Below are 12,723 nucleotides of genomic sequence, written 5' to 3' on the forward strand. Positions count from 1 at the left end.
ATCCAATATCCAGTAACATGCAATGTCAGCCTGACAGGACAACCGGGAACTAGCAGAGCCAGGTAGTAACAAACCAATAGAGATCTGTGGGGCAGAGGCCAGGGGACAGCCTGACCCCTCTGAGAGGTGAGATGGTTATTCTCCCTCCTAGTGGAGATTGGTCAATAACCACTGCCCGGGACCCTCCACACCTTTCTGATCACACAGCCACTCCGGTTGGCAGTTCAGCTACCAACCTGCATCCGCCCCCTGCAGCTTGTTTGCTGCTCCTGGCATGTTTCCTTGTCAGTGACCAGACAGGCTTGTGGTAACTCTGTCAGCAGCATGCCCAGTGTCCTGCAGGCAAAAGCTAAGGGTCTCCTTGCTTTAGTCAGGTTCTTCTGTCCTGCTGCATGACAGGCCCTCATGGGCAGCTTGGACCTATGGCCTCAGCGAGGACGGGACCTCAGCCGCCTGCCATCTGGCTTCTGTTTGGCATCTAGCATTCCCTCCCACTTGCCATGGGGGTGTCTGCGTGGTATGCTTGTGTGACGATGCGGTTCTGGCGGAACCCAACTGAGAGTGCCAACTCAGGACAAATTGCTCTAATAGGGCAGTTACAGCCCAAGGCTGGGGTTTTTTCCACCTCTAAGGCAAACCAAACCAGCCAGACTAGGAGGACTTCGGTCTCACCCCACTGGCTAACCGCAAGTCTCACAAGCAATCTCCTAAGACACTCCAGCTTCCCAGTATTACCACCAGTGCCACTCGTTATGGGGACAAATGATTATGAAAACCAATACCCCAGTAAAAGAAAAAGGTTCTCCTGATCCCAAAGGACCAAGCCCCAGTCCCAGGTCAATATACAAATCAGATCTTACCCACAAATCACGCTGTTGCCAATCCTTTAGAATCTAAAATCTAAAGGTTTATTCATAAAAGGAAAAAGATAGAGATGAGAGTTAGAATTGGTTAAATGGAATCAATTACATACAGTAATGGCAAAGTTCTTGGTTCAGGCTTGCAGCAGCGATAGAATAAACTGCAGGTTCAAATCAAGTCTCTGGAATACATCCCCCGCTGGGATGGGTCCTCAGTCCTTTGTTCAAAGCTTCAGCTTGTAGCAAAGTTCCTCCAGAGGTATGAAGCAGGATTGAAGACAAAATGGAGATGAGGCATCAGCCTTATATAGTCTTTTCCAGGTGTAAGAACACCTCTTTGTTCTCACTGTGGAAAATTACAGCAAAATGGAGCCTGGAGTCACATGGGCCAGTCCCTGCATACTTTGCTGAGTCTGAAGGCATATTTGCCTTCTCTCAATGAGTCCATTGTATAGCTGATGGTCCTTAATGGGCCATCAAGCAGGCTAGGCAGAGCTAATCCCAGCTTGTCTGGGATGTCACCCAGAAGCATAGCATAAGTTTGTCATACAGACAGTATAGAGCCATAATAATAACTTCAACTACAAAACTGATACACACATATAGACAGCCTAATCATAACCAGTAAACCATAACCTTGTCTTAGACACCCCATTTGACCCCCTTTATACAAGATTTGGGTGCCACTACAGGACCTTGGTTGCAACAATGATCTATATGGTCCCAGTTTATGTCAATAACATCACAGCTTGCCACTTCTGTTCTAGTTCCCTGGGGCAGGGTTCTCCTGTAACTGCTTCCACGTTAATCGTCTTTAGCTCGAGAAGCTTGCTAGGTGATGGCACTACGAGTTTTGCCTTTCTGAGTCTCTGAGCTGTTGTGAGCTGTGCTGTGATATGCCAACAATGGATCCCTGGAATCCACCACAGTTGTTTATAGCCAGTCCTTTGTCATTTACCCGGCTCCTTCGCTAGCCCCGTTGACTGTGCCTAGTAAGGGCTGGATGCGGTGTGCTAGAACTGGGGTATCAAAAAGAACTGCCCAAAGGAGCCGCTCCCCAACGGTGATCTATTTGTGGTTACTAGCTTGCCTGGAATCCCACTGGTGAGAAAAGTGAGATTTTAAAGGTATTTTATTGCTATTTGCTGTGTCCTACAACAGCCGAGTGAAAAACGAGGAGGAGCCCACCAGTAAGAGGTGCTCTTTCCTGTTTGATTCAGAAACATCTGTGCCAAAGTGGGAACATGGGTCAGTTGAAACTCTTGTGATTTCAGTGGCTCTTCTGCATTCTGTTTCAGATTTTGCTCTTGGAGAATGTATCCACTGTGCTCTGCAAAGTCAAGTCCACCCCTCACAATGACCTTGCTTGGGCCTGTCTGTTCATCAGACCCCCAGAATTTGGTCTCTAATTGATATATCTTGTAGCCATTCAGTCTCATAACGCAGCTTCATGCAGGGCTGTGACTTACCGGCCAAGGGCTTGTCTGGCAGTTGATTGGCATCAGAAAACGTGCCTTTCCCAAGCGACATTCTTCCCTGGATCAGTGACGTTTCCGAAGGACTTTGTCTCGTACTTTGTAGCCCGCTGTGGCTCTCTGGGCTCTGCCGCATGGAGCAGCAGCAGGATTTCAACAGCTCTGATTTCTCAGCAGTACCTCTCCATGCTGCAGCCACCTCCTCTGTTCACCAGCCTCCCATCCAGACTGAAGGATTCGGGTGGCATCGTTTGATCCCCGTTTGCCAGTGGTTTACCCCCCTCTGACACCATGTCAGGATGGTGTGACACACGGGAGAGCTGGTACTGATTTCCTAGCCCCGGCTGCCTGGCCTGGGTCAGGGTTATTAAAGAACCCACACGGCAGGGGTCCGGCTCCATTGACTCCCATGGTTGCTGTTCCAATGAGTAGCTCCAACTCCCACTAAAGATAGTTTCAGGCCTATGAAAATCAGGTTCTAGGTTTCTCACCCAGACACCCTAGAGCAGTGGATGCTTTCTCCCCGTCAGTACCCGGCCCAAGCTGGGGAAGCTAATGATCCAACCAGCAGACCAAATTCGGTGATGAATCCAGGTCCCGTGCCATCTGAGGCACGTTGTGCACATGCTAAGAAGAAGTGGATGCTTTTGAAAAAATAGGTCTGAAGCTCACTGTGCCTCAGTTTATCTATCTTTTAAAATGAGCGTAACAAAATGTGCTGTGGAGGGGTGGCATGAGACTGCTCAGAAAATGCTTTGAGCTGCGCAAATAAACAGAAACACAGAGCGACGTTGTGCCACAGAAGAACATGTCCCAGGACTGAGTGTTTCCTGCTGCTCTCGCTAACATTTTGTTGTTAAACATGGTCCTGCAGTAAAGCCTCTGAAATCCCACAGAGAGAAATACTCATAGGCCATCAGCTCAGTCCAGGGAAGCAGCGCAAGGTGCTGTCAGATGCTGCTGCTGTAGAATGACATGGGAGAGGGAGGAGAGCCGCAGACACAGAAGATTCTCTCCCAAAGGTTAGCTAATCCTCCAGCGAATTACACTGGGGCTGGGGCTGATTAAGAAGGATTCCGATTCCACTAGATCAGTGAATAGAACCAGCCCTGTTCATACTTGGGAGCAGGGGAATTTTTGTCATTTGATATCTGCTCGATTTATTATATTCGTATTTAATGAGAGCAGGGCCCCATTGTGTTGGGCACTGCGCACACAGATGGCGAGGGACAGACCATGCCCTGCGGTGTTTACAATCTACCTAGACAAAGCAAACAATATTATGCACAACTGGGGAACTAAGGTGCAAAGAGAATTGGCCAAGGTCGCACAGTGAGTCAGTGGCAGAGAAAGCAATTGACCACCCACCCTCAGGATGAGAGACCAGCTTCCCATTGCACAGCTAGAGGATCAGGCAGCTCATGCTTCGCAGAAACGGCTGCTCTTAGGCTAGCCCTGGAAATGTACAGGGGTGGAGAGGCAGAGCTTATAAGCAGAGGTAACTATTAGTGTGTTTGCACCAGAGAAGGCTGTAATTAATACTGGCTTTATCCCCCACACATAGAGAGCCGTGCAGTGCATGCGGCATTATGTTTTATGAATACCCCAGGCTGAGTGCAGAGTATGTCGCGTTGATTAATGGTACCTATTAGACTTCATTCTCTCCCTAATTGGCATTTTTGTGTACAGTGTGTCAGCGTGAAGATGCCCTCATTAGCCTGATTAGCACTCTTGTCAGTCACCTGTCACCCAGCCAGGCTCTCCTGCTCCCTGGAATGGCGACTGACTTTTCCCCGGGATTTAAATATAGAGGCGCTACCGGCTTTTCTGAATAAAGCAAAGAAGCCACCTCCAGGGCCTGTCCATTTGCGTCCCTGCCGCCCACTGCCTCATCAATCACTCTCTGAGCACACTGCCTCTGCAGGGAGGCAGCTGTCTCCGGGGACGGCGGCCCCATCCCTCACTCTGCTACCGCTGAGATCAGCCAGGGGCTGTCCAATCTAGAGCTGAGCCCAGCCTGCAGAGCTGGAGGATTTCAAACAGGGAGAGCCCCTTTGAAGTGCCTTGCTACGGTGACACGGTGAAGTGTCCCTTTAGATCTCAGAAGTCTTTTGTACTGGAGTTGGTGTGGGTAGGAAAGTCTTCCCTTCCCATTGCCCCATATACATATAGTGTAGCACTCCGCTCTGTTAGAGTATGGAGGTGAGGAGAGATTAAAAAGACTGGGACTGTTCAGCTTGGAAAAGAGACAACGAAGGAGGGATATGATAGAGGTCTATAAAATCATGACTGGTGTGGAGAAAGTAAATGAGGAAGTGTTATTTACTCCTTCTCACAACACGAGAACTAGGGGTCACCAAATGAAATTAATAGGCAGCAGATTTAAAACAAACAAAAGGAAGTATTTCTTCACACAACGCACAGTCAACCTGTGGAACTCCTTGCCAGAGGATGTTGTGAAGGCCAAGACCATAACTGGGTTCAAAAAAGAACTAAATAAATTCATGGAGGATAGGTCCATCAATGGCTATTAGCCAGGATGGGCAGGAATGGTGTCCCTAGCCTCTGTTTGCCAGAAGCTGGGAATGGGCAACAGGGAATGAATCACTTGATGATTTCCTGTTCTGTTCATTCCCCCTGGAGCGCCTGGCATTGGCCACTGTCGGCAGACAGGATACTGGGCTAGATGGACCTTTGGTCTGACCCAGTGTGGCCATTCTTATGTTCTTATGGATCAGAGCCCCAGCACTGGAGTGACTTCAGACAAGACTGGACTGGACAGTACACCTCATCGGAACAATCCTGCACTGGCTGGATGGGGGCCTGTAGATGGACTCAAAGCCCCCTGTGCCTTCTTTTCATCTCTAACGGCTATAATTCCTGGCAGCCTCTAAGCCAGGGAGATCGTGGCACCTGGCAGCAAACAGCCTGCTTATCTGTGAACACCCTTAAGGGGATCTGGGCTTGTTTGAAGCCGTGGAGCTACTGCAGCTGCCAACAAGACTAAAGGAAGAGGGTACAGAGCAGCCACTGACGTACAGCCAAAGGCGGGGAGGACCTCTGACCTGGCAGTCTCTGCGTGTTTGTGTTACCTTACGTCAAAGGCCGACCCGTAGCAGGGACCCCACATGGTGCCTCCAGGGGGAGCAGCGGCTGTGGAGGGGGCAGCTGCAGAATCACCCTGGGGCGAGAGGCTGTCCAGAGGCCCCTTTGGAGCGATGTTTGGGAGGATCCAGGACATGCAGTCTTACTCCATCCCAACCCCATCGCCCCCCAGCCCAAAGCCAGCAGGTTGGGGGTAGGGGGGACAAGAGGGCCCCTACCTGTCGTAGTCTCCATTGCAGAGGGCTCGCACAGGGATGGAGAATGCCTGCCACACAGGGTTGAGTGTGTTCTTAACCACTTCCGTTTTGTGGCAGATGGTGAAGCTGCGGGACAGGGAGAGGCGTGTGGTTATCCAACCAAGCCATGGGCTAACCCTGAGAGCCCTGACGCCTTCCTGGGGACTGTGTTAGGGGCCTCTCTGGCTGTGTGGGGCCTTCAAACCCAGCCCCTTAGCCTTCAAGCCGCCACGGACACTCGCCCGGCCTTGCGAACACTGCCACCGAAGCTTTAGCGGCTGGAGAATCTCCTCAGAGCCTGCGGCCTTGTCTGGCGCCTTACCCAAAGACCGGGAGCCTTCACATCACTCTAGCGGGCTTTGGAGCGAGTTCCCAGCCCTGCAGACGGATGTCCCGACATCCTCTCCATACAGGCAGCGGCAGGGTGAGACTCAATTCGCTCCTGCACCCATGGGCCTCAGCCCAGATACACAGAGACGGTCTAGGGCTGAGAGGGGAGACCAGCCTGCAGGGGCCGGTCAGCTTTTGGCCTCTCAGGGCCTGATCCTGAGAGGAGCTGAGTGCTCATGACTCCCACTGAAGTCAGTGGGAGCTGAGGGTGCTGGGTGCCCCTCGCTGTCGCATCTAGGCACTGCTCAGACTCCATAACCTCTCACGCTCAGGCCCTGCCCCTCTGGGGAGCACTCAGGGAGCACAGGGTCTCACCGTGCTATGGACCAGGCCGGCTTACAGCACCCACCCTGGGTGTGAGCCTCCCAGATGTCTGCGTCCAGCAGGCCCAGGGTAAATGGGACATGTCTCCAAGGCCCCGTGCAATATGCCGATCAGCACAGTGAAGGGAGGCAGTTTGCGGGTGGGAGACAGGGGGGCTGCCTTTGATGCAAGCCTGCGGCGTGTGCTCCGAATGGGAGCGCCAGCTCACCCCTGCCCTGTTTGTCTTTGATTTAGAGATCAATGGGATGAATGTCTCCGTTCTACTTGGCACACGGCTCATTAAGCGTTCCCATCCCCCGGAGGAATTACAGCCTCGTTTCTTCTCTCATCTGCCGGATTCGGGAGAACTCAGGAGGAATTTCATACAGCACCTTGCAATGTGCTGCGAGGGGAGGTTGGCTCCCTCTGCCCTGCTGCCTAGGGATGAACCAGGCCCCATGCCCAGCAGATCAGAGCTGTCACATGCACTTTGCATGGGTGTGAATGGTGGTGGGAGGTGTGAGGGGGGTTAATGCATGCTGCATCCCACAGGTTTGTCTGGGCTGGGAACCGAGTGGTGTTTTACATGGCGGGCACTCCCACCGCTGAGCACCCTGGAGCCAGTCACGGTAGCAGGTTATGGCTGACCCCGAGGGTCCCTTCCCAGGTGTCTTGAGGTGCAGCAAGAAATCTAGGGGAATTCTGCCATTAACCCTTGGAATGTCGGCCTTTGCCAGACTGCCAGCTAAAGCAAGGCTGTCTAGGGGGCTGTCTGTCCCTGACTCCTCACAGCTTTAGGGTGCCACGCACGTCACTGGGTGACGGCTCCTGGGTGCTGGCTCAGGCCTGAATGCACCCATTCCTTCACACTGATCAGTGCACCAGGGGTCAACCATAGCAGCGAAAACCTCCCCAGCAGTTTCCACCTGTGCTTCCCCACGGGAGTGTGGCAGGCCCAGCTAGCCAGCGAGGGCCTCTCCCCCTCCCACCCACCCCCAGCTGAAGGATGCTGCTGTCTCTGCTCTTTGCCTGAACCAGGCAGAGGGCTGGAAGCAAGAGGGAGGAACCTTGAGGGGGCCAGCATGGCGCCATGGCAGGTAGGCATGGGACCCTGCCCCAGGCCTGCTAGCCTGGGGAGGCGAGCACTGGGCTGGCACTTACGTTCCATCCTCGTTGCTTCGGTAGAACACCATGAAGGGGTCGGACTTCCCGAAGAAATCTTTCTTGTCCAGCTTGTTGGCACAGAACTGCATTGTGGCCACATCCTGGAGGGAGAAGCACACGCGCTGTGAGTGGCACCAGGGTCGGGGGATGCCACCAGCCCAGCGGGCTCCGAAACAGCCCTGCACTCACGGGGGTGGTCGAGGAGAGAGCTACAGCCCGACGGGTACGCTCTGCCCTGGGGCAGCCAGGGTGGCATAGTGCAGGGGGGGTCAGGTCAGAACTGGGATGCGCTGGAGGAATTGGGAGGGGACTTAGGACTGTGCTAGCAGGGGCTGCGGGTGGGGAGTGAGGGGCAGCAGCAGAGCTGGAGGGAGCCCAGGGCTGGGCTAGCAGGGGTTGCGGGTGGGGAGTGAGGTGCAGCAGCAGAGCTGAGGGGAGCCCAGGCTGGGCTAGCAGGGGCTGCGGGTTCGGACTGAGGGGCAGCAGCAGAGCTGGGAGGCTGCAGAGGACTGGCACGGCGGGGCAGAGGTTGCTTGTTGATAAAGCAGCAGGACCGTGCAAGGGGAAGCTTCACAGCATTTAAGTCCAGAAGGGCCCTAGACCATCTCCTGGCCGCCTGTGTAGCACAGGCCCCGAATGGCACCCAGCCGCCCCTGCACTGAGCCCAAAGTCTGTCATTAGATCAAAGCATTGCCGTCCTCAGGAACCGAGGGGCCCTACGCCCGAGGCCCCGTCAGTGGCAGCAAATTGATTTGCTGGGATATGCCCAGAGAGTCCCCGTGTTGCAGAGGAAGGCAAACCCCCCGAGGTCCCTGCCCATCTGAGCTGGGAGGAAGTTCCGTGCCGAGCCCACCCTCGCCTGCAGCCAGCAAGCTGGGGCTCCTCACAGCTCCACCAGGAGCAACAGAAAGGGGCTGCTGGGCAGGGGCGAGGCTGGTGACTTACATCCCAGTGCAGGAAGCCCAGGAACTGCCATGTAAAGCATCACAGCTGGGCCCTGCGGGAGGCCTGGCCTGAGCATGCGCTATGTGTTCGTGAGGAGACACCAGAGCAGACGTCAGCCTTGGGGGAGGTCCCCTTTCTGGTGGCTGGGGCAGCTCTCGTTAGTACAGGGTCAGCTCCTTCTGTGCATCCCACCCTGCTTGGGACACGCCATGTCGCATGGCAGCCCACAAGGACCAAGCCCCATGTAGCCAGAACGCCCCGAGGCAGCAGCCTAGGCAACGCCAGCATGCCAGCAGCCTGGGCTGAAAGGGAGATGGAGCCTGGAATCCAGCAGCATCTCTGGGCCTCGGTTGGTGGCAGTCTGGGAAGTTCCTGAGGGCAGCAGAGATGAAGGGGCGGAGGGGCTGGGCTCATACACCTGCTCCCTATCAGGAAGTGGGGGCAGGAGAAACCCTTAACTGTGCATTTCCTGGTTCTCCCACGGCTGAGTTTTGCTCAACTCCATGTTCTGCGGGGGGATGACGTACCACCGAGCTGCCGGCAGGTTTTGCCATTGACTATGAGATGGGGGGTTCGGTGCTGTTGCTGGCTGTAGCGAGGTTAAACGGTCCCTGGAACTGCCACTAGCAGCCTCTGGTTTCCACGAGCTTAGATTGGCCCACGTGGGTCTTTTATTAATAAGCGCATGGCCTATTGTGATCACATGACGCAGCCCCCAGATGAGAGGTCTCCAAGTAGCACCCAGGAACTGCAGGAAGTGGTATTAGTCAGTCAGTAGGGGGTGCTCTCCCCAGGCAGTCAGTGCTGACGCCAATGCCCCAGCGTGGCACTAAGGGGTGCTGTGCTGCTGGAGGGGCTGCCATTTAGACAAGCAGTAAAACTGATCCTTTGTGGATTTTAAAGATCCCCTGGTCGTTTCCCCAGAGAACCCCAGTGTCCTGGCCAAATTCCAGCCTGGGTCCTACTGTGCTGCACCAAATCCCCCCTGCAGCTTCAGCTAGCTCCAGGATCCTTTTCTTCTCTTCCCCTAAGTTGTTGCACAGCGTGGTCATGTGTGGGTGAGCAGCTGCCGTGCTCCGCCCCAGCGATGGCTGCATTTCCACAGTGAGCAAGTGATCCAGCCACTCCATCCCTTTCAGAATACATTTGTGACTGAGCCCGGAGGAGCCCGGTCTAGTGGTTAGAGCAGAGGACTGGGCGGGCTCCTGGGTTCCATTGTTAGCTCTGGTAAGGAGTGTTGTCTGTGCTTAGAGGAGGGGCTTAGCCAGGGCCGGCTCCAGGGTTTTGGCCGCCCCAAGCAGCCAAAACCAAAAAAAAAAAAAAAAAAAAGCCGCGATCGCAATCTAAAAAAAGACGCGATCGCGATCTGCGGCTGCAATTCGGCGGGAGGTCCTTCACTCCCAGGCGGAGTGAGGGACCGTCCGCCGAATTGCCGCCGAATACCTGGAACTGCCGCCCCGTCCGGATTGGCTGCCCCAAGCACCTGCTTGAGAAGCTGGTGCCTGGAGCCGGCCCTGGGCTTAGCCGTCAGGACTCCTGGATTCCTGGCTCTGCCCTTACTGGTGGGGAGACCGACCTTGGGCAGGTCACTTCCCCTGTGTGCTTGTCTCCCGCTCTGCGTGATGGGGTTTATAATGCTTACCCAAAGCCCTTTGAGCCTTCCACAGGAAAGGTGCTATAGACCTGTGACATGTTATTACAATAATCCTGGGGAATTGGCCCCAGGGCTGCTGAACCAAGCGCCAAGGCAGCAGAAACTGACAGCGGGGAGAGACTGCAAATGCAGGGCTGGCTGGCTGGCTGCTCCCTGAGCACTGCCTCCCGTTACAGACGCCCTGGAGCAGGGGTGGGTAAACTACAGCCTGGGGGCCGCATCTGGCCTTTCAGACGTTTTAATCCGGCCTCGAGTTCCCACCGGGGAGCGGGGTCCGGGACTTGTCCAGCTCCAGCTGGGGAGCGGGGTTGGGGGCTTGCCCCGCTCTGCATATGCCATGGACCTGTGCGGCTCCCAGAAGCAGCGGCATGTCCCCCCTCTGGCTCCTACACGTAGAGGCAGCCATGGGGCTTCGCACACTGCCCCCACCCCAAGCGCCGCCCCCGCAGCTCCCATTGGTCAGGAATCACAGCCAATGGGAGATGCAAGGGTGGCACCTGCGGACGGGGCCCTGTGCAGAGCCGCCTGGCCGCACCTCCGTGTAGGAGCCGGAGGGGGGTACATGTTGTGACGAACTGGGACTGTTCTTAATGTGGTCTTTGAATGCTGAGTGGGGAGTGTTGGCTGGGAAGGCAGGGGAGGTTGGCTAGGACGGTCTGCATTGGGGGATGGGAGACTGGCCTTGAGGGAAGATACCTGAGCATGTAACATGAGAACCCAGGAAGGGGTTAGAGGCCAGGTAACACCTTTGCCCGGGAAACTGAACAAAGGCTGTGGGAGGGGTCTCCGAAGGGAGAGTTTCAGGAGCTGGCTGGTGGAATGGCTGGGAGGCAGACAGGGCTCTGACCTCCCAAGGGGGCTGTGGGGCCCTGGGACCCCAAGATGGACCTATCTGGGGGGGATCCTGTTGTCTGTGCCTGCAAGACCTGTCTTGGACTGTGTTCCTGTCATCTAAATAAACCTTTTGCTTTACTGGCTGGCTGAGAGTCATGGTGAATCGCAGGAAGCCGGGGGTGCAGGGCCCTGAGCCCCCCCACACTCCGTGACACATGCTGCTGTTTCCGGGAGCTGCTTGAGGTAAGCGCCTCCCGGAGCCTGCACCCTGGGCCCCCTCCAGCACCCCAACCTCCTCCCCATCCCTTATCCCCCTCCTGCCCTCTGAACCCCTCAGTCCCAGCCTGAAGCACCCTCCTGCACCCCCACCCCCCCCCCCCTCCCCCCACCCCAGACCCCCCCCCCCCCCCCGCGCCCCAACTCCCTGCCCCAGCCTGGAACCCCCTCCCACATCCTGAATTCCTCATTTTTGGCCCCACCCCAGAGCCTGCTCCCCCAGCCAGAGCCCTCACCCCCTCCCACACTCCAACCCCCAATTTCGTGAGCATTCATGGCCCACCATACAATTTCCATACCCAGATGTGGCCCTTCGGCCAAAAAGTTTGTCCACCCCTGCCCTGGAGCCTGGCAGAGACCCCTGGACAGTGGAAGGCAGCCTTGGAGAAGGGGCTGTGCAGAGCATCTGTTACCCCCATGGTGCCACTCTCCCTAGTGACTGCAGCAAAAGTTGCCATGGGGGGTGCAGTCCAGTCCAGTGTTGGGCGGGAAGCAGTGGTGCCCTCTGCCCCTCATCTGAACACCTGCTCAGTGCGGAGGCCGATGGGAGCTGCAAGCCCACAGCTCCCGTTGGGATAGGACGGATCCTTTAAAGGCCCCTAGAGCGACCCCACTGCCCCGGCTGCTGGGCCAGCTGCCACACACTGTGTGGGCTCTGGCACCAGCCCCTCAGCGTGACGGGGAAGGGAGCAGAGGTAGCACTTTCCACACCCCCATGCTGGCTGGACACCCCGTCCAATGCCCGCAAGGCACCAGCACCATTGGCTGCCTGTGAAAGCTGCCCGCCAGTCTCAACCCTGCTCCTCTGCTGGGCTCTGCGCGGGATAGAGAAGGTGCCTCTCTCCAACAGATCCAAACCCCGAGGAGGTGTCGCCGTCCCTGGCCAGGGCTGGGTGAGGTGCGGCCCTGATGGGAGCTGCTTCACCCTCTGCCAGGATTTGTGATCTTCACACCAGCTGGCAGGCTGGCCTCAGCCACCAGGCCCGATTCCCCCCCCCACCCCCCCGCTGTAAATCCGGGGGGCCCCCCCCCGGCCCGGCCCCCCCCCCCCCCCCATCACCCTGATGTAAATCAGAAGTGACTCCACCGGGCCCGATTCCCCCCTCATCACCCCAGTGTAAATGAGGAGTGACTCCACCGGGCCCGATTCCCCCCTCATCATCCTGATGTAAATGAGGAGTGACTCCACCGGGCCCGATTCCTCCCTCATCACCCCGGTGTCAATCAGGAGTGACTCCACTGGGCCCGATTCCCCCCTCATCACCCCGATGTCAATCAGGAGTGACTCCACCGGGCCCGATTCCTCCCTCATCACCCCGGTGTCAATGAGGAGTGACTCCACTGGGCCCGATTCCCCCCTCCAGTGTAAATCAGGAGTGACGTTACTGAAGTCAGTGGTGCCACAGAGGTGTCAAACATGCGGGAATGAGAGGAGAATCTGGCCCGTCGAGCGGCTCAGCCTGCAGTGTCAGCCCCATCTG

General features: G+C 56.2%; 1 protein-coding gene across 1 annotated transcript in view; it reads right to left on the minus strand.

Annotated features, from left to right (window-relative positions):
* Positions 1-12,723, minus strand: part of LOC112126030 (copine-5) — a 130,773-nt gene that overhangs the window by 38,510 nt on the left and 79,540 nt on the right. Inside the window, exons 9-10 of the mRNA XM_026663009.1 lie at positions 7,531-7,634; positions 5,659-5,763 (exon numbers count right to left, since the gene is read on the minus strand). Coding sequence (XP_026518794.1) covers positions 5,659-5,763; positions 7,531-7,634 — 209 coding nt within the window. The remainder of the gene's footprint in view (positions 1-5,658; positions 5,764-7,530; positions 7,635-12,723) is intronic.

This window comes from Terrapene carolina, unplaced genomic scaffold, assembly GCF_002925995.2.
Source record: "Terrapene carolina triunguis isolate 2854851 unplaced genomic scaffold, T_m_triunguis-2.0 Scaffold31888, whole genome shotgun sequence".
NCBI classification, from domain to species: domain Eukaryota; kingdom Metazoa; phylum Chordata; order Testudines; family Emydidae; genus Terrapene; species Terrapene triunguis.